Below are 19643 nucleotides of genomic sequence, written 5' to 3'. Positions count from 1 at the left end.
TATATATATATATATATATATATATATATATATATATATATATATATATATATATATATATATATAACACGATAAATTGGTAAGCAGTGATGAGTTATACAAAAGCAAACAATATTATCAACTAAAAAATTCCTTGTCGTTGCCTTCGATAATAATTTTACTGTCGATTCGTTGATAGGTCGTTGAGTTGGGGATATGTTACGGGAAATGTATTTAGCAAATAGTAAGAATATGGTAGATCGTTGTCCAGTGGTGGCCGATATGCGAAGATGTCGTTGTTTGTGGTTTAGTCGTGGAGGATATGCGAAGAGGATGTATTGTTTGCTTGGCTGTAAAAAACTAAAACTATTTTGGATTTTTTCTTATATACATATGTATATATATAAGGATCAGGAAGGAGTTTTGTAAGCTCCATCGGAGTTATCATGGAGGTATGACTGCCTATGGCATTGCCCATTGTGTAGGTACAATGATATCATTGTCCATGATGTAGCTAGTGAGACTTCTTTGTATTATGTTGTCCATTGTTAGCTTAAATTTTTTTCATTGCTTTAATATTACTTACAAGATTTCATCACCCTGTCTGTTAGATATTGTGGAAATTTAATTTGAACATAACTTTAATTTCAATAATCCGACATGACTTACGTATTGCTTAATGGAAATACAAGAAAAAGCGCTTACAGAAGATAAAGTTTGGTTTTCATCACGTGGAAAATGTCCGCTTGCTTTGAGCTCTGCAATAAGATTACACTAAACTCTTAACATAAAGAGTCCATCATCGTTTTGACCATAATAACCATCCATCATCATCTCTCCTTCTCTGAATATTATATATATTAACAACTGAAACAGGGAACAATACGAGTTAACTTCATGTCCACGAATACTGAAATTTTGAGTGTGATTCAAATTTCATTTTTTTACGCATACATTTCTAAATCGTAGACCTTGCAAACTTTGACTGTTCAAAAGTTAGCAAATTCGACTTCGAAATCTCATTTGCGACTTATGCAAAAGTGGGTTCATTCCAAAAATTTGGTTAGTTGTGCTCTTAACACGTTTTAAAATCTTGTGCAATTGAATGACAACATGGCTATATTCTGAACTAGATAAAGTAACCAACTGAGCATATCAAGCGATGTCATAGAAATGTCGCAAATGTAGAAGTTGAGAAATTAAAGTGCGAGCAGAAGAATAGCACGGAAGGAAAAAAAAACTGTCAAAATGAATTTTGCTGCCAAAGAAATGGAATGTTGGGTGAAAAGGCAAATACTGTGCATTCTCTAATACATAATCATCATCTGAAACATTCATAATTTTTTCGCCGAAAAAAATATACTCTGCCGGAATTTCGTCGCGTGAAGTTGCAGAGTTCATTGTTTTTTTGCTTTAGTATCTTTCAGTATATTCCTCCTTTCCGACAACTTTGAAGTAAAACTTTCAGGTAAGTAAAGGACTTCGTAAAATTTGAAAACATAGTGAATTCTCTAGAAGTTAAGCCGATGCAGTCACGACACTTCCTGTGTTGACCATATATTGAAAAACTGTATTAAGTTGAAACAAAGGAAAAGCAGAACATGTGGGAAAATAAATTAATAAATAAATAAATGTCGTTGGTGTATGGGAATAAATCGAGACGTACTGGGGCGTTATTAAATGATGTCCGTATGATTGTCGGAGTTGTACAGTGAGTTTTGAGTAAAGAAGATTCTGATTAGTGTTTTGTATCAGGTTTGTAGGTAGGGGGGTTTTGGATCGGAGGTCAACGGTCAAACGGACTGGAGGTCACGTGTTCAGTAAAATTAGCTGAAGGAGAAGGTCATTTAGGACCTGTCTTTCGGAGCACTGCATATTACATCTATTTCTTTTTTGTACACCAGTGATTCCGATCTGGTCGTCCGCCGGAACTATGATCCGCGAGGGTGGCGGCATGGTGAGCAGAAAGCAGGAGAGGACTGTTCTTATCAATGTTTTATAAACCAATACGTCACAAGTTTTAATTAGAGTTTGTTTTCACATCAGCGCAATCATTGTTTTTGAACGTTGTGGTCCATACCATAGATAAAAAAGCCAAAGTGGTCTCCCGTCAAGATTAGAAATCACTACTCTACACTAGATGATGGAATTAGCAGCCCAACAAGACTTACAATAATGGAATACATTGGTGCATCTCAGTATCGTCATGTTTATTTCAGGTTTAATGGGTATAAAATCCGAGATGTATTTAAATATAGGTAATTGAGCGAAATCACTGGCTGGAAAGTAATGGCATCTAATGGTTATCTGATGGAGAGTGTTGAATCTAATGACTCTCAGGAGAGAGCTGGATCGTTGGTTGACGTATCAGAATATTTCAGCCATGTGGACGAATGTCGTGCTTTAACTGAGCAGGTGATATCGTAAACAACTTTGTTTAAAATGGATGCGTGAACTGATTAAGTACTGAAATTCCATCTTGTGCAGTTTCCAGTTGAGTTATTTGATAGGATTAATCAAACAGTTATGAGAAGAAAAGTGTTACAGATTCCGCTAACATCTTCATCTGGTACGCCGAAAGCAAAACTAACGTGTTTTGATGTCGGCCATAATTATATCGCATTTGGAAGTGACCGTGGCACTTTATTCCTTTTTAATCGTCGATTAAATCGCAGCGCTACCCCGTATAGTTTTGCATTCTATTTGATACATTACTAACATACAAGACCATGTATAAGGTTTAGTGACTGATACTTCCAGAAATTCCGTTCATGTGAAACACTGTTATAAAACTGTTTGGAGTGCAGTTAATGAAGAACTAAATTATCAAAACGTGAAAAATATTTCTTTTTTGACCAGTATATTTCTTTTTTAACAGTTTTTCCAGCAAAATGCCTAAACCGAAATTTCAGCTTACGAACAAATATCGATGACTTGATCACATGTGTAAAACTTTTCTCAGGAGAATATGATTTGCTCGCTGCAGGGCATAATTCCGGAGGCCTTATATTACTGAATTTCCCAACCGGGAAGCCCGGCTCAACTAGAAGAGTTTTCTTTTTTTTTATTGGAAGTGGGAGTTCATTATTGATTTGTTAATAGTATTTTCTTCTTATATCTGGAGGTAGATCTGACTTTTTTTGGATAATTTCGATTTATATTTATGAACACATGGTCTTACGCCACTTAAAAATTATCAGCTTGTACCGAATGCTGTCTTTTTTTGAAGAACTTGAAGTTTTTTATAGCTATAATTTGCAGTTAGAACAAAATCTTTCATTTGATGGACATAAGGGACATGCGATCAGTTGTATTGCATGGACAGAAGATGGCAAAAAAGTATTTTCTGCCGATGGCACTGGCGTTGTAGTCGTCACTTCGGTCGATTTTATTCATGTTAGTAAAACTGCAGTTTTTTTTAATTGTTTAACCAGTTATGTTTCGTATGAGCGTGTTTTTTTGACTATCAGTTTATTATATTACCATGTTGATCTTTCTGGATAATAATCAGTTCTTTCAGAATTTTGAAATGTCGAAATTTGTTTCAGCTCTACAAATTTTCAGAATATCTTTCAAACAACGTTTGTCTGTCTCGAACATTCCTGTGTGATGCAATTAACTCATGTCTGCAACCTCCTAGCCCTTTGCACTGTCAAAAGAGTTGCTGTCATGGAGGAAAATTTTTTCAATTCGGTACTGGAAATCGACCAGCATCAGCAGAAGTATTTTTATGCTCATCATTTGGGTATTAGGCAGAAAAAAGAAGTGTTTTATTTATGAATTACTAAAAAATTGAGGAAATAGTTTTTTCGAAGATTTTCAGAGCTGTCGGTATACATATGATTGCTAAACCTTGTGGAACGGAATTATTTGTTCTTCATTCAGATGGTCTCATCATTATTTACGATATTTCCTGTGGTAGGAAGAAAGGAAGTTTCAGTGTATCGGAAGAAGTGAGTATAAGTGGGACATTAAGATTTCAATAATGCTTGCTTTCATAGTCTTGTTTAGTACTTAAATCCAAGCTTTCATAGTGAACTATTTTAATATTTTGCATAAGTGTAACATAGCACACTTAATTTTAGATAATGCAGAAGTTGGACGCAACAGATTTTTCAATTGGGCACAGGTTATCCTTTCATTTTTAGCTGTTTTAATTAATAATCAAGAGGTTCGATGTATTTTCACAAGTCAGAGAAATAATAAAAGTTAAATTCAGGTCAGATTCATTGAAGAAATTCTAGTAGTTTTTTATAACTTCAATGAATTTGTAGGTCACAACAATGGCGATCTTGCATGTTAACGATGCATTCACAAATTTTCATAGTTCATTTCTACAATTACATTGTTTTCTTGAATTTTAATGACCAGGCTACAACTTTATCATCATTTGATGTAAACGCTCTTTTCCACGACAGGACATTTGGAGTAAGCTATTTGAAATTTTCGGAACTTCTGTATTGTAAGAATTTTATTTATCAATACGTAGATTTTTTTTTTCTTTTTTCAGACCTCTGTTTGTGTTGATCCAAAATTTCCATCCCCTATTATTTATGTCCTTGGTCCAGATAATCGTGTTTTTTGTCTCTCGTCGAACGAAGTTCCTTCGTATCTTAAAGAAGCTCACGGTTAGTTCATTTTCTAGATTATACTACATTGCTTCCGAAACAAATGGATTAAGATTGTTCCATGTGAAAATGCTACGCATTTTGTTTGATTTGCCGTACTGAACCTACTTCACTTGCTTTAGTTGTGACGCTTTCCTAGACCACGTATCTTTTTTTATGCTTACAAAAGGGAGATTTAGTATTACAATTATTGTTTAATTTCACAATGAAATAAATTATTTGGTGTTTAATTTAATAGATGATCAGTAAATTCATCGATGTAACGCAGAAACCTGAAGAACATAATTTCTGTATCTTACGACTTCTTAACCTCGCTTATCAAGTTAAAACTGTTTCAGAAATACCCAAGGAATTCACTCCAAAAAATTTCTTAACCTCTTTTCAAAAAACTACTAAATTACTGCCGAATGCGTCAAAGAATGCATTTCGGGATGGCTTGGAAGTGGTAAAGGCGAGGAATATTTTCTCTACATTGCGTAATTTTCCCATTCCAGTTTTGAATGCTATGCCTGATTTGAACTCTATTCTGGATAATAGCAGGTAATGTTATTGAGCTAAATCATGAAAAATTTTATTCCATAACTGTGAAAATGATTGCTGCTGAAGTCATCAAGCTCGATGATGATTGTTTCAGCCGTAATTTCCTTTGCGATCAATCATCGGATAGCAGTTCAGAAGATAATAAGTTGGTTATGGAAATGAATAAGTCGGGTGTTGCAGTACCTCATGAAAAGAATAATATTTTGAAACATTTTGGTAAATTATTCAATGATGTGTTTTTTGTCTCCAGAACTGATGAGATTTCGCATCAGTCTTCGAAATAATCCCTGAATTTTTGTGGTCTTGTTGGTGCATTATTGTTTATCATATTATTAGCAGTCAAATTTCTAGAACATATGCAGATACAACCGGCCAATATCATAGAAAATGTCAACAAAGTGGCACGAACATTAGTTGATAGAGTGGGCGGCTTTGGTACACAGGTACGTTATCTAATATCAGCTATTTAAAAAGATTTCTATTAGCCTGTTATTTTTGAAATCTGATAACTAAATTACCTCGTAGCTATTCAGAATATCACAATTTAGATCGAAGACGGCTTTCCGGTGCAGTCTATATGTGACGCCGGTATTGTGGACGTGGAAAGATTATTGTTTCCAGTTGAACAAGCTGGCATTCTTCAAGAAATTATGGTACGTAGGACGAAGACAGCTTCTGCTAGTAAGCGGAGGAAAACTGAAAAAGTGGATAATTTTGATAGACACAGCTTAATGGATTCAACCAAGGAGGATTTGAGTCCTGTTGATGAGCATACGCTGAAAAATATTAAAGGAGGTGTGTCAATCTTTTTCATGGTTTCAGAATAGATTGTATTATAGGGCAGTATGCAAATTCGCACAAGATTAAGATATTCTCAGCGCTTTGCTCTCTTTTGCTGGTGACAGTTAAATTAGTAGGGAAAAATATGACTGGGACATTCCTAAGAATATTGGGATCAATTTATTTGATTTAATTTTGGAGAGATTGAGAGTATACCGTAAAAGATCATATGAGATTTTTTCAGCACTTACGATTCCGTTACAAATTGATGAAATGAATTCCAAGTCTCAGAATGATTTCCACGGTGGCAATATCGAACAGACTGGCTGTTGTAAAGAGAATCAAGAAGTCAGTAAGAGATTATTTGTACCCTTATTCTTTATTTTTTGGAATTAGTTATTAAAGTAATCTTCCCTTCAAAAATCAAGAAACTGTAAATTGCAGGTGATTTGGAATGGTAAAGTGAATGATGGTGTTGGTATGAAAAGTGAAGAGCATGACTCAGTAACAGGCATTTTAATCTCTTATTTATTAGCAACTATTTGGCTGAATGAACTGATCTTTATGGAATGGATTAAGGTTCATTCGCCGATCGATGCTTGTTTTCTTTTTTTTATTTTAAAAATTTTGGAATAACCCAAATTTGAGTTGGGAAAAAGTAAAACGAGATATTTCTATTATTAGTATAATTTCCGGTTCCAAATGTTAAGAATAATTGTAAAGGAACGTTTTGATCTGTCTTCAAATTTCCGTGTCAAATTTTTGAGGTGTGATTACCCTAATTAAATTCTATTTTAAATATTCTAATGTTTATCACTTGTGCGCTTGACATAATTATTTCAGAACAATTCATGGAAGAAAATTTAACGAATTCAGTGCCAGAATTATCGGGCGAGGGAAACGCTTATGAATTTTTAATGAAGGATGCGCTAGAGAGAAAGCCTTCTGTTTTTGAAGTAATTTTATTATTGTTAACATGATTAGAATATCTGTAGTATTTATTTACTTTTTGTTGTGATGATGTAACATTCATAATTATAAAATATTATACTGTAGCGAACAACAAACAATACCATATGTCGCCCTGATGATGAACAACTGATCAAAGACGTTATTGTGATGAATAACTTCAGCGATATTTGGAACGAGGTTTGGAAGTTTTTAATACGCTTTAAATTTTAGTTTTCTTTTTTTTTCCTTGTTTTTGGGTATGTTAGTCGTAATGGTTTTACTTTGGGTAATAGTTAAACAATTGAGCAGTACTATTTAAAAGAATCAAAGAATTTGAACTATTTAAAAGAATCATAGAACTACGTCTACCAAATCGTAGTAGCTTCTAATTATGTTGCCGAATTACGAGGGACTTCCTTACTTTGTTAATGCTTTCCCTACATCTGTCGAATACAGTTTGATTTCGGCTACTTTATATATATTGGAATCCTTTACGGATCGGTTTGCAAATTACCCTAAATTTGCTTTTCTGAGTTATCATTGATGGTTTTTGTTTGATTTTATATTTCTATTTCGTTACTGGTGTTGCAAATAGTTCAAACAGAGGGGTAGCCAAGTTTGAGCTCATGAGAATACTGAAAATTAAGGACAGGAATTATAGAAATCTAACGATCATTTAAAAAAGGAGGCGAAGACTTAAAAGTTATAAGTACATACAGACGGCGATTCAAAAAGTGAACACAGTCAGAGAAACAGTTATTTATCTGGTAGCACAATAATCTTCAGTAATATAACATCCTCTTAAAATTCATTGCATTAGAGAATATGAAATTCATCAAAATGCCAATGATGGTTTTTTTCTCACTATCCATTTCAGATAAAGCTACCATATTCCTGTTCGTCGTTTTCTGTCTCATCTCAATATCTTATTATTTGCCATTCGAAAAAGAAAAGAAGGCCGTGTTACTTGCTTATTCCATATTGCGGCACTCCGCAATGGATAAAATTAAAACAGAAAGCGGATCATTTTGTTGTCAATGGTTTGTTTTGTGGAATATATCTGAACTGAATAGCTGTTGTAGTAAGTCGATATTTTATTCAACGTTAACATTTCAAAAGAACTGATTCGTTTTGAACTTCTCCAGAGTAATTTTCTTTTACTGTAGACTTTGGGGTTTACCTTCCATAGAACGATTGCTAGCATCTTTTCAAAACTATTTTCACTTTATTAAATTTTTTCGTGATGAGAATCTTTTTTCTACAGAATTTGTTCGAGAAAACTTGTCTAAATTTCAACTTACTAGCAATAAGTGCTACTTATATCTGATATGTTGATATTCTGATGTATATTCTGATATTTTGATGTGGTGGAGCCGAGTAACTACTAACTCCCAGAGACATTTCTATTTTCTTAAATAACTATTTAATATTGGTAACATAATTAAATTTCAAAATTTCTCAAGATGATGGCTCTTTGGTTTGGAAAATCCTTAAAAATGTCGCACTTGCACCCATGGAAAGTGACAATGGATCTGATTCATTTTTAACAACTCTTCATTGGAGTGTTGTTGCTGATGAGGGTGGTGGTATTATTGAAGCTGCTCTAACTAGTCGTTCAGCTTGGTACATAACAAAGTCGGGAGAGGTGTGGTCTGTTATTTCATTTTGTATTTTCCAACAATACTAGTGGAAAAACTAAAGCTAATGCGAAGTGTAGAATGGTTGCTTAAGTGGTTTTCGGTATTGTAAATGAATGTTCTCTGTTAATGACTTATAGATTAATTGGTTACATATATAGTTTTTTTTTAAAAAAAGTCTTCGTCACTTTTGCAATATTTTAACAATTAAATTGCAGGTTTTTGTACAGCTGTGTTTACCGGAAATGGGCATTCTCAGTCGGTGTGAAACGTCGGGGCCGTTACATTCCATCACTGCAAGTGAGTTGGCAGTTTGGGCGCTACAAGTTGAGTCAGGTCGCCTTGTAGTACGCACTGGACTAAAACATAGCCCAATTGGATTGGATTGGGTTGAAGTTGTGTATGTTTCTTGTTATTAAACTGTCATCGTCCTTACTGAAGTGAAATTTAAACTCTTTGAAATAATTTTTTCTTTCCAAATCTGAATTTCCTTATTTTATAACTTATCCATCTGAAGAACAATTTTACAGCCCTCATGGCCCTACACGTCTGATTAGCATTTATTTATACGGCCAGAGTGGTTGGGCAATTGATGCAAAACGTTCACTATGGTTCACAAATGGTGTGGGATATCAAAGCCCATTTGGCTGGACAGGAAGCTGGATGAAAGTACGTCTTTTTTTTCGGCCTATTTATCTAAAAAGTGAAGGAAAATAAAACTTAGCATTCCTCACTGCTATTTCATTATTATTTTGTATCAATTTTTTCACTAGTTTAATGTATTCATTGTTTTTATTCGAAAAAGAAAATTTCAGGCTAAATATTCCGATTTTTTCTTTGAGGTTTATAATCCGTGGGATGTTTCACCGGATATTAATCGGTTGTTGGTTCTACCATGGGTTATTCGCGTCTCTTCGGCGGGAGTTTTTGTATGTGTCGACAAGAAGTGTTATTGGTCATCTGGCACTAACGTTCTTTCTGGGCATTGTCTTGAACGCATTGTAAGAGATAACCTCTTAGTGGATAACAATTTTGAACTAATAACAGGTGGAAGTTTGAAGGAAGATTTTGGTGAGTATTTTAAGCTGCTGTAGAAGCTTGTTTTGCCCAGTATTCATTAAAATTTGCGATATGTCATTGTGGCAACCATCGAAAAATGGTTTAGCTTGACGGCCTAAGCACCACTTCGTATTTTTGCCCCTATATGGATTTCAGAGTGTTTGAAATTTCTTTATGCTCATGAAGACGTTCAAGCACTGACCGAAGAGTTCTTCAAAAAAAGCTAATCCAGTATAAGTCAAAAAGTCAATGTATGATAACGTTGTTGCAGATTGTTTAACGTTATGTCGAATTAACGAAATATTTCTTTATCGATTGAAAAATAGCTATTTTTATTCTCTACCAGCTTTCCCGTCATCATTTAGTTCAAATGTAATACATTTTGCACTTAAAGTTTTTCATTAATAATTGAAATGTTTTGGACACGAGCTGCGTATGTTCTCTTTTCGTGGGAAAAGCAGATGAGAAAAGCATTTATTACTTCTGTTTCAGCTGTGTTCTTTACTTCTTCTGTTGCTGTTTCTCATGCAAAATCTTGCAGATAATTGAAATATCATCTTTTGGCGAGAATGTATATGTGTTGGACAGTTCCGGTTGTATATATGTGAAGGAAAATATAAGTACTGTTTCTCCATTTGGTGTTGATTGGAAAATCTTAGATACAGGCCCTTGCGGTTAGCTTTTTTTTCTTGTTTTCAGAGTTTGACTTATGCAATTCCCTTACTTTTACTTTTTTAAATGTCTGGAATAAATAATTGCATAATTGCTGTATGTAAATTTCAGGTTCACCAATAATATCATTTACCGTTACATCGCTTTCATTGTGGGTAGTTACGGCAACTGGCGAGGCTTGCTTGTATGTAAAAAGTGAAAAGAAGGAACCACTGGTTGGTACAAACCCTAAATGGATTCATGTGGAAATTTTGGCAGGTTGTATATTCGATAAGGTCAGGAAGTTACATGTGGTTACAGATAATCTGTTGGATTTTCATATTTACTGCTTCTGATTTGTTTCTGATTCATTTTCATTTTATTGAAGAGGTGTTTGCTTATTTCAGCTGTAATTATTTTGCAATTATTTCCTTTTATTTGACGCTTAATAAAGTATTTTTTTTAGATTCGTGCATCCTGTAATGGAATGTACGTGTGGGTCTTTTCAAGAAGCAGTGGACGTGCATGGGCTCGTAATTCTGTTACGGACGCACTCCCTTCTGGAAAGTCATGGACAGAGGTTATTTTCTAAAGTTTTGAATTAGTGCAAAACAAATAGTACTTGTCCAAATTCCTAGGCAACTGTTTCAGGCAGGCAATGAACCTGGTGTTTATGACTTGGCTGTAGGGTGTAAAATAATTTGGTCACTTTCCGCTTCTGGACAGCTTCACAGACTTCAAGGTCTTGCAATCAGTAATCGAGCTGGGAATTATTGGAAGCCTGTTCCACTTTATCTAAAAACAATAACTGTTGATAGAAAAGAAAGGTTATGGGGAATAGACATGAACAGGCGGTTGGTTTCTCACAAGTTAAGTTTTTATTTTATGCTTCCACAAATTTAGCATAATCAAATTTTGTCGATTCATTTAATAATTTTTCTTGCCTAATTTTTTTAATTCCTGGAGAAGTCATATCCCTTGAATTTGGTTTTTTGATGCTGAATAATTTTAGGCTGAACTGTATCCTCCCTTCAGTGTTCATCAGTTGAGGTCCGATGCAACTTAATAACAATCATGAACCTGATGCGTATTGAGAATTAACACATCTTTATTTTGTATATTTCTGGTATTGTTATGCATTTTGCAACTTTTTTCCCTTATTTTTTGCTTTAACAAGATCATTTACTAATCTATTCTCATTCAAAATTTCCGAAATCTCATGAAACGTCAGGTTGTTTTCAATACTTCCAGACTTTTTTTTTCACCTTTTGTTTTTAATTCTAATTATCTTTGCAGTAATTTTTTTTGGTGTCTGTTGATGTGCTTGTTCCTAATAATCAGGATATTTGATACTCTGGGTCTATTACTTCAGCTTCAGAAACTCTTTTTCACTTTTTACAAACTTTCATTTATTGGAAAGCCACACTCTTTATCAAAATTACTTTTAATTTCTCATTCCCACGGCTTTTTTTTTTTTTTTTTACTGTGCTTTATGTGTAACATTAATTGATATAAATATCGTTTGCCATGCTAAGTTCCATAAGTAGTTATTTGATATATAAAAGAAGAAGAAAAAGTTGCTTATGCGAATTATTAACTCAAGTTTGTTGAAGCAGGCTTTTCTTACCGAATAGTTGGGCTTCTGACTTCGCGACAACACAAATACTTGATTATTTTATGTCTTTTATGACACATTAATGAAAGGATTAGAAATTCCGGGGAAACAGCGTATCGGACAAAACTTTCTGCATATAAAATCCAGCATGTTGCTGAGGAGCAAACACTATCAAAGAGAAGTGAATCGAAGGCGGAAAATATGTTGTGTCCTGAGTTCTTTGTTTGATGAGTAGAGAATGTTTGGAAGAGGCTGTCGTTTTCGAAAGTATTTTACTATCCACAAAAATGATGTTGTACCACTCTTTTTATCACGATTTCGAAGTTGTAGTGTTAGTTTTTGAATTTATTCATTGGGAATGCACAAACTTCTGCTATGATGACGTGTATCAGGTTCAGCATTTGGCTTCTTTGCAATTTTACCCATTATTCCTGCTTTCTTGAAGGGGTTTTATGAGTTCTGTTTAACCTCCCAACCTTTGTCTTCGCTCTGTTCCGTCCGTGTTCTTCTTCACGTAGGATTTTGTTGCAGAATTTTCAGACCTCTATTTGGTCATGTGCGGTGCACTCTTCATTTATGAAATCTAGTAGCGACAACTTGCAGTGATGAATGATAGACTTTTCGTTCCAAAGGTTTCTAAAAAAAGATGTAGGGAAAACTGAAGAATTGGGATAGATGATAGCAATCGTTTGTACTATTTCAGCAGAATTTCTATATCCATACATCATTTTAATTTCATTTTTCTGCACGGGTTTTCGTGGCCTCACCAGATTGATAATTTTCACTGGTAAGCAATATTCAACAAGAAAATAACTGAAAATTTTGAGCAATTAATTGAGTCGTGTTATATTTCTATCTGTTGACTAATTAACATTACGGTGTCAGAATTTTTTGTCGAAGTAATTAGCAAAGCGCAAATCTGAACTGAATGGTGATAAATGGAAAGTTGATTGAGACGTTGAAAAAAAAGAATTATGGGAACAGAAAATATACAATGATAAAAATCAAGCATAATTTACTGTATTCCAATGGACTTCTTTCTTCTTAATCTTTTTTTTGGCGTGTAACACTACTGTCATGCTTATATTTTGTAATACAATGTCATGCTGTACGATACAGTATAGAGTGGTACTGAAAAAGTTTGCCCGCCATTCTAAAATTGATTTCTTCTTTACATTAATTTGCTATTCAGAAATAACAAGAAAAAGGATAAATTGAAATGAAAGTGGTGATTTAACAAATGAGAACTATCGGATTTAGTTAAAAGGTTTTATTTGTTAAATCGCCACTTTCCATTTGAATTAATCTTATTAAATTTCAGAAACTTCTGGATCTTATTATTCTGAGACCATTCAAAATCTGTGATAAGTTTGCATGATTGAAATTGGGAGCTTTGAATGTGTCGAAGTCTTTCGCTATTATGATCAAATTATTTGGGAGAAATCGTGTGGACAGATGTACGCATCACAGGAATGGATTGCTAATTACCAAAAATTTTGAGCATCACATTAACGTGACTTAATTGATATCCGACTGTTTAAAATAAAACCTTCTGTTGGAGAAGTAGGCAAAGTGACAGAACAAATACGTATAGGCAGTACATTGTTGTTAATATTAAATAATTTTTTCTCCACCGTTTCACTTTCGCCAATATACTATTTTTTACGTTGCTATGGGACTGGCAAACCTATAAGATTCTTTCCTAAAAATTATGGGAATATTTTATGGTTATTACTTCCCTGTTGCTTGTCGACAGTCAATATGATATGTTTACACAAATATCTTGTTTGATTTATCCATCGATGATGCAGTGCTTTGACAGCAAACTGCTCCATCAACATTTCATCCAAAGTGACAGATGGTGACAAATTGACTCAGAGGTCCTGCATCCTTTAGTGCTTTACTGCTTCTTTTTTGCTGTGTTTTAGATTTATAACAACCGGGAATAATAATAAGATGGTTTAAGAATTCAAGAAATTTTGATTTCGAGCTTTTTGAAGTAGATGGTGAAAAATGACATGAGACAGTTAGTTAAATATCAGTGATAGCTATCACTTATATCAGTAGTAGCTATCACTTTTGTCTCTTCATTTGAATAGTAATTGTGGTTGGGAGTTCTCCAGAATATTTCTCTGTCTAATCTATTCAGTTTTAAATACACTAATGAGCGAAAAACAATTGTTTTATTAAGCGCCAATTAAATGAAAGATCACAAGTAAAAGAAGAATAATTACAGCTAAAATAAAATGAAAATGAGGCAGAAATAAATCAGAAGTAATGAATTTGAAAATTCAATAAATTATCCCCAACAGTTTCACTTTCACACATAACTCCTGACTCCTGATCTTATCGAATAGACAATCAGCCAAAGTTTTCAGATGAATCCATCTAGAGTTTATACCAACTAATAGTCCCCTCTGTAAACATGTCCGGACAAAAGTAGCGTAACAACCCATAATGACATCAATGTAATAGTTGGATTACCTCGTATTACTACTGCTGAATCCCATCGCAATTTTGAGAGAATCGCGCGAAAATGAGAAAAAAAAGACCTTCCCTTTCCCCATTCATCTTCTCTCTCTCTCTCTCTCCGTGAAAGTATCGTACCAAGCGCTTTCCAATGTAAAAGTTGTTGTCATATTGAGTACTATGTCAGAGAAAGGAAAATTAAGAAGTTCTGCGATGAAGAAGTTGGTTTGTAAAGTACTTTATTCCTTTATAAATGTTTCTCTGTTTCTCAACCTTCCAACGGAGGATATTCGCTGTCTGCTCGAATAATATTTTTGAAATTGTATTTATTTGTAGACAACAAGTGACAGGTCCAGAATATTAGAGTAAACACTTTCATTTCAATCACTATAAATCTAGATGAATCGATGGGAAGCGTATCAGTACAGTCCCTCCGTTGTCTTGTAAGTTTCGTAAATTTGTAGATTTTTACTTAGTGCACAGCTATTTGATATTATCTTAATTCAAATATACAACATAAACTTCAGCGCTGTTTATTAACTATGTATTGATAGTTATTTATCAGTATGTAGTTGATAAGAGTTTCGAGACATGAGAATTGCACATCTAAGTTGTAATAATACAATCTTTGCCGTTGGTATTTCACGAGTTCAGTGTCGGCAACTTCTTGGAATCCGACATTGAAGGTCTCTAAACTTTTGTGTTTTGTTATTTAAACCTGGAATTTCACATCAATATTTGATTTACTTGATGGATGGACTAAGAACAGCTTGCTGATTGATTTCATTTTGATTTCATCTTTTTTGATTAATTATCTCGAAATTGCAGGCAAAATCAAGTGATGGTGCAGGATAGCAAGGGGTTAAGTGAACATGAAGTCTTCCAGCACGCTACTGTTGGCAACTTCTTGGGATCTAACATTGAAGGTCTCTCTAAATTTTTATGCTTTACTGTTCGAATCCAAAATTTTATATTAATATTTGCATGGTTTCAGGTTCCGGTTCCGGTTTCATGCGCTGTGTATATACAGCTAAGAACGCAGTTAATGCAACCGTCACATTGTTGTGAGATTTTCAACTCTGTGGCCATTAATACTAAAATCAACACAGTGTGTTGTCATTTGTATCGCCTCTCACTAGAATCGAATTTATTTTTAATGGGAAAAGTACAAGTGAAAACTGTTGGTTTGTCCTATTCTGAAATTTGGCCTAAGATAATTTTAAAAGTAGTAGGAATTGGAATACTCCAGCGAAAGACCCCACAAAATACTTTGCAATGATCTATGTAGTGCTGTTACAGATGTGATCTCAATGCGGGTTGCTGTGAGAGAGGTTGCTGCCCACAAGACCTTTTCTGGTACTTTTCACAAAGTTGTCAACTCGAACTCTACAAGATTTGAAGGATTTCTAATGTAGTGACGAAGTTTTTTCAAGACATTTATACATGTCTATAATAAAAAGTTCTTATATTCTTTTAATTCAATCATTTCTTTGTTGTCTATTGATATTCAGTTTCATCACTTCAAATGTTAAGTTTATTTTAGGATGGCTGGAGTATTTATTTTGTTAGTTTTCGTACTTTTGGTATTTGTCGTTGGCGCATGCATCGTAATTTGTTGCTATTGGCGAACGAAAAAGGAACAACGTAGGGAAGCCTACGAATATAGCATATATGGCTCACAGGTATGCGAGTTATTATGATTTATCTCTTAAAGTTTATTGAATTGTAAATTTAAAACGCCTTTTTTCCAGTTCCGGACTCTTTTCTAACAAAGCAGGTGAATAGGGTTTAATATACAAATATGATAATGGCCTATCTGTGCTTCGTAACTAAAAACGAGTATACTTGGTTAACTAAGCAAATGTTCTGTTTTAGCTACTATCTCTTGGATGGCTTCAAAGAAGCAAAGCACATTATGAATCTTTCATTTAGAAAAATTTATAAAACGATTTGAATTCTCTATAATTACAATTTTTTCCTTATGGTCTATATTGCATTGTAGGTTGGTATGTATCCGGATGGATACAGTTATTATGCAAATCGACCTGTGTTTCAAAGGTATTAGCTGCATTTGTCTGTTTCCATTTGATAGACATATATGACTTCTGCAAAAGAAAAAGGATGTGATAAGAGTTGTTGTTACTAGATTACAGTCATTATACGTTATTATAAAATGCTACCTTTTGATCAAACTGCTCTTTAAATTTCAATAAATCATTCCTCTCTTGTTGAACCTGATCAACATATCTATTTTTCGATCCAATTCTTTTTTTGAAAAAGATTTTCAAATAACAGGTTGAAATTTACTTCTAAATAAAAGTATATGATGTGAGCTAAGTAGAAAATTTTTTTCCATGGAAATCGATTACAAGAGTAACCATCTTCAAGTCCACTTATAAAATCCAATTGGTGGAATTTTTTCCGTCTTGGTTTTATCTAAGAATGATTTGTAGCATATTCTCATGAATAATTATTTCGTAAGGGACAATTTCAAATACACACTACCTCTAGGGTAGGTTCATACGCATCAGCCTAAGAACATCACCATAGTAACTGACCATTTATAATGGATGAGTTTGCAGTCGCCGTATATTTTTTTACTGTAGAGTGGTTTGTCGTCACCATTTTCAGCTGCTAGGAAGCAGAGTCTTTAACGCTCAGCAGGGACGCGCCTCATTCAAGTAAAGGTTGTACCTCAAGTTTTACATAAACTTTAACGAAAGATGCGTTTCTTCATCACTAAATTCTTCTTCAGTGCCACAACTATTAACTGTTATGTGAGCCAATAAATGCAGTTAATTGTTTTCTGCAATCAACCAAGTTGAAAATGCTTTTATCATAATTAGTTTTTGTGTAAAGGTTAAACTAAACTGCAAAGTAACTGCGAGAATAATATTTTTATTTATGGCAATCATACGCGTTGACTTTCAATATTTTCCAGTATTTTTATGCTAATGATAATGTAATTTTAGCTTCCAACTATCCATTTTTTGAATTCCTGAAATTTCTGAGTTCTGTTGGATTGCGGAGAATTTCACGATTTTAGGATGATATTAAAGACGAAAAAAAAATGATGTTTTGTTGTTTGTTTTCATAAAGAGCAAAGTGTCTTTTTCATTCCGCACTTCGTGAGATATAGCTACAAGATATAGCAATACTGGTGGGAAAATCTGGGGTTGACAAGATGCAGGACGAACTTTCTCTCTGTCATAATTCAATGCATAACTGTTTGGGTTTCTAACTGGGAATTTCGATTTAAGTTTCCAAGGAAATTCCCGGTTTGATATTTACAGCCATTGAGTAATCGTACTTATTTATAAGGCTCCAGATAGATTCAATTCGTAAAAGTGCACTCGTACTTCAGTTTATTTATAGTTGAGCTCTTGATTGCCATAGCTAGTTGATTTTAAAACATGAAATAGTGATAAAAATTAACAGTTTTATGAGAGCGGATGGGTTGTTAAAGGGCACGAGATAGTAGCCGTAAACAATTGCATTTATAATCGTCCGATTAACATTTTATTATTCACTTCACTTACATATCGATCAATCAAGCAATTTTTATGTAATTTTTTTTGTTTCATAAATTCTTATCTGATTCAATCAGTCTTCAAAATAAGCAAACAAGCAAATATATATTTTGCTACTAAGCTACTAACAAGGCTTCCTTTTCTCAACTATCCATCTATCCTCACTGTGTCACTTTTGCTGAAGTATAAAGTGGAATGAGATATTCAGATTTATGTAGCAGACATTTTTCAAATAAATAACAGGTAATTACAAATAAATTATCAATTTAAACGAGAAAATTAGATCGCCTGATTTTGACAATCCCCACGATTGTTTTTATTAAGAAGTCCCTCTTAGCTGCAAATTTAGCAAGTTTTAATCAATACTACTGCATGCAGTGCTATGACGGCTTCCCCAAATTCCTGGTGAACAAAAAAAAGCAATTCAATTCTTGACAAAATCTGCATACTGATTAACTTCTAGAGCATTAGTGCAATTCCAATTTAAAGATGGATGACATGTTTACATCTCAAAATGAGTGGTATAATTAATTGCTACATGAAATGTTTTCGCAACTGCAGTGGCCGCACCTTCTTGGATGTGTTTAAGCAATTAATCGATTATAACAATTCGATATTTCAATCAATTACTTTTCAAATAATGATGATTTTAATTGATTGAGCTTAGATAATTAAAACTATCAAAATAGTGGAAAATGTTAGGCAGCTTTATTAAAAAATATTAAGCAAGGGAGTGTGTGCAAAGAGAAATTTTTTGCTGTAACTCAAAGAGAATTAAATGTTGAAATCCCTTTATGCTAACTATCCGGAAGTTGAGTTGGATAAATGCACTTCAGTATGATGATGGGAATTGTCGAATATTTTCCTATCCAAAACTCTTTTTTGCACTGAAAGAGTTTAGTTACAAATAGCAAAATGATTGCATAGAAATAGATCGCAAATTATGCAAGTTTACAGGTTAAAAAAAGGTAATTTGATTTAAATTTGAAAGTAGAAAGTAATAAAGCCATAAATCGATTTAATGCCATTAACATCCTTAAGCATTAGTTTGACCTTTTAATCTTTATGTGATACCTTCAATTCTTAGCACTATGAAAACTTTGGAAAGAAGGCAAAAGAAGAAAGAGTTGAGCACAGAAAGGGAAAAGGGAAAGATCATATTCATTTAAAAAATTAAAAAAAGTAATTTTATCGAAAGTATCAAGAAAGTTCAATAAATTGAATATAGGATGGAATAGCTCTCGTATTATGGTATTCCTGGCTTTCATATATAGCAGGCCTATAAAATCTTGTAGCAATATAACTTCTTCCTTTCTTCCAAAAAAATTGAAAATAAACACAAATTTTTCATGGGAGGAGCTACAAATTGCATAGCTGAAGAAACCGATCTACAGTGTGGACATTCCATTTGGTTATGACATTTTGAATTAAACAATGTCTTTTTCATTTATATGAGATTAACTGCTAGAGAAGAGTGCACGAAGTATCACAAGATTGTTCTGCATGTCGTCGGCTTTCAGCTTATGACGGTGAAAATGCTTAGTGATACATCAAACAAAAGACTTAAGATGTAATTCAATTTAACAAAGTTATTCATTATTTAAATGTCGCAAACTGCTTCTTTTCATTTTTTAATGATAATAAAATCATTATTATTATTATTATTATTATTATTATTATTATTATTATTATTATTATTATTATTATTATTATTATTATTATTATTATTATTATTATTATTATTATTATTATTATTATTATTATTATTATTATTATTATTATTATTATTATTATTATTATTATT

General features: G+C 33.3%; 3 protein-coding genes across 3 annotated transcripts; 2 read left to right on the top strand and 1 right to left on the bottom strand.

The window, feature by feature from the left end:
* Positions 1-441: 441 nt before the first annotated feature.
* Positions 442-1380, bottom strand: LOAG_05687 (hypothetical protein; the record flags this gene model as incomplete). The annotated part of the gene is made up of 4 exons (XM_003141224.1): positions 442-531; positions 649-737; positions 801-823; positions 1277-1380. 4 exons carry the CDS (start codon positions 1378-1380, stop codon positions 442-444), a joined length of 306 nt encoding a protein of 101 aa, XP_003141272.1.
* An 812-nt stretch (positions 1381-2192) lies between these two features.
* On the top strand, positions 2193-11291 carry LOAG_05685 (hypothetical protein; the record flags this gene model as incomplete). The annotated part of the gene is made up of 27 exons (XM_020446944.1): positions 2193-2394; positions 2527-2663; positions 2892-3030; positions 3241-3375; positions 3544-3701; positions 3803-3932; positions 4065-4108; positions 4254-4407; positions 4490-4607; positions 4946-5147; positions 5242-5363; positions 5499-5590; positions 5696-5942; positions 6172-6275; positions 6372-6506; positions 6984-7076; positions 7756-7918; positions 8342-8523; positions 8734-8915; positions 9046-9184; positions 9358-9586; positions 9846-9967; positions 10116-10248; positions 10358-10521; positions 10692-10805; positions 10877-11083; positions 11238-11291. The coding sequence occupies exons 1-27, from the start codon at positions 2269-2271 to the stop codon at positions 11289-11291; spliced, it is 3825 nt and encodes a 1274-aa protein (XP_020302775.1). The 5' UTR covers positions 2193-2268.
* Positions 11292-14639: 3348 nt separating this feature from the next.
* LOAG_05684 (hypothetical protein) lies at positions 14640-16506 on the top strand. The gene is made up of 6 exons (XM_020446943.1): positions 14640-14752; positions 15138-15235; positions 15304-15373; positions 15609-15665; positions 15853-15991; positions 16312-16506. Exons 1-6 carry the CDS (start codon positions 14709-14711, stop codon positions 16372-16374), a joined length of 471 nt encoding a protein of 156 aa, XP_020302774.1. The 5' UTR covers positions 14640-14708; the 3' UTR covers positions 16375-16506.
* The last annotated feature ends 3137 nt before the right edge of the window (positions 16507-19643 follow it).

Source organism: Loa loa (genome assembly GCF_000183805.2).
Source record: "Loa loa unplaced genomic scaffold supercont3.121, whole genome shotgun sequence".
Taxonomy (NCBI): Eukaryota; Metazoa; Nematoda; class Chromadorea; order Rhabditida; family Onchocercidae; genus Loa; species Loa loa.
Note: the sequence above shows the minus strand (reverse complement) of the source record. Positions and strands in the feature narration are given on the sequence as shown.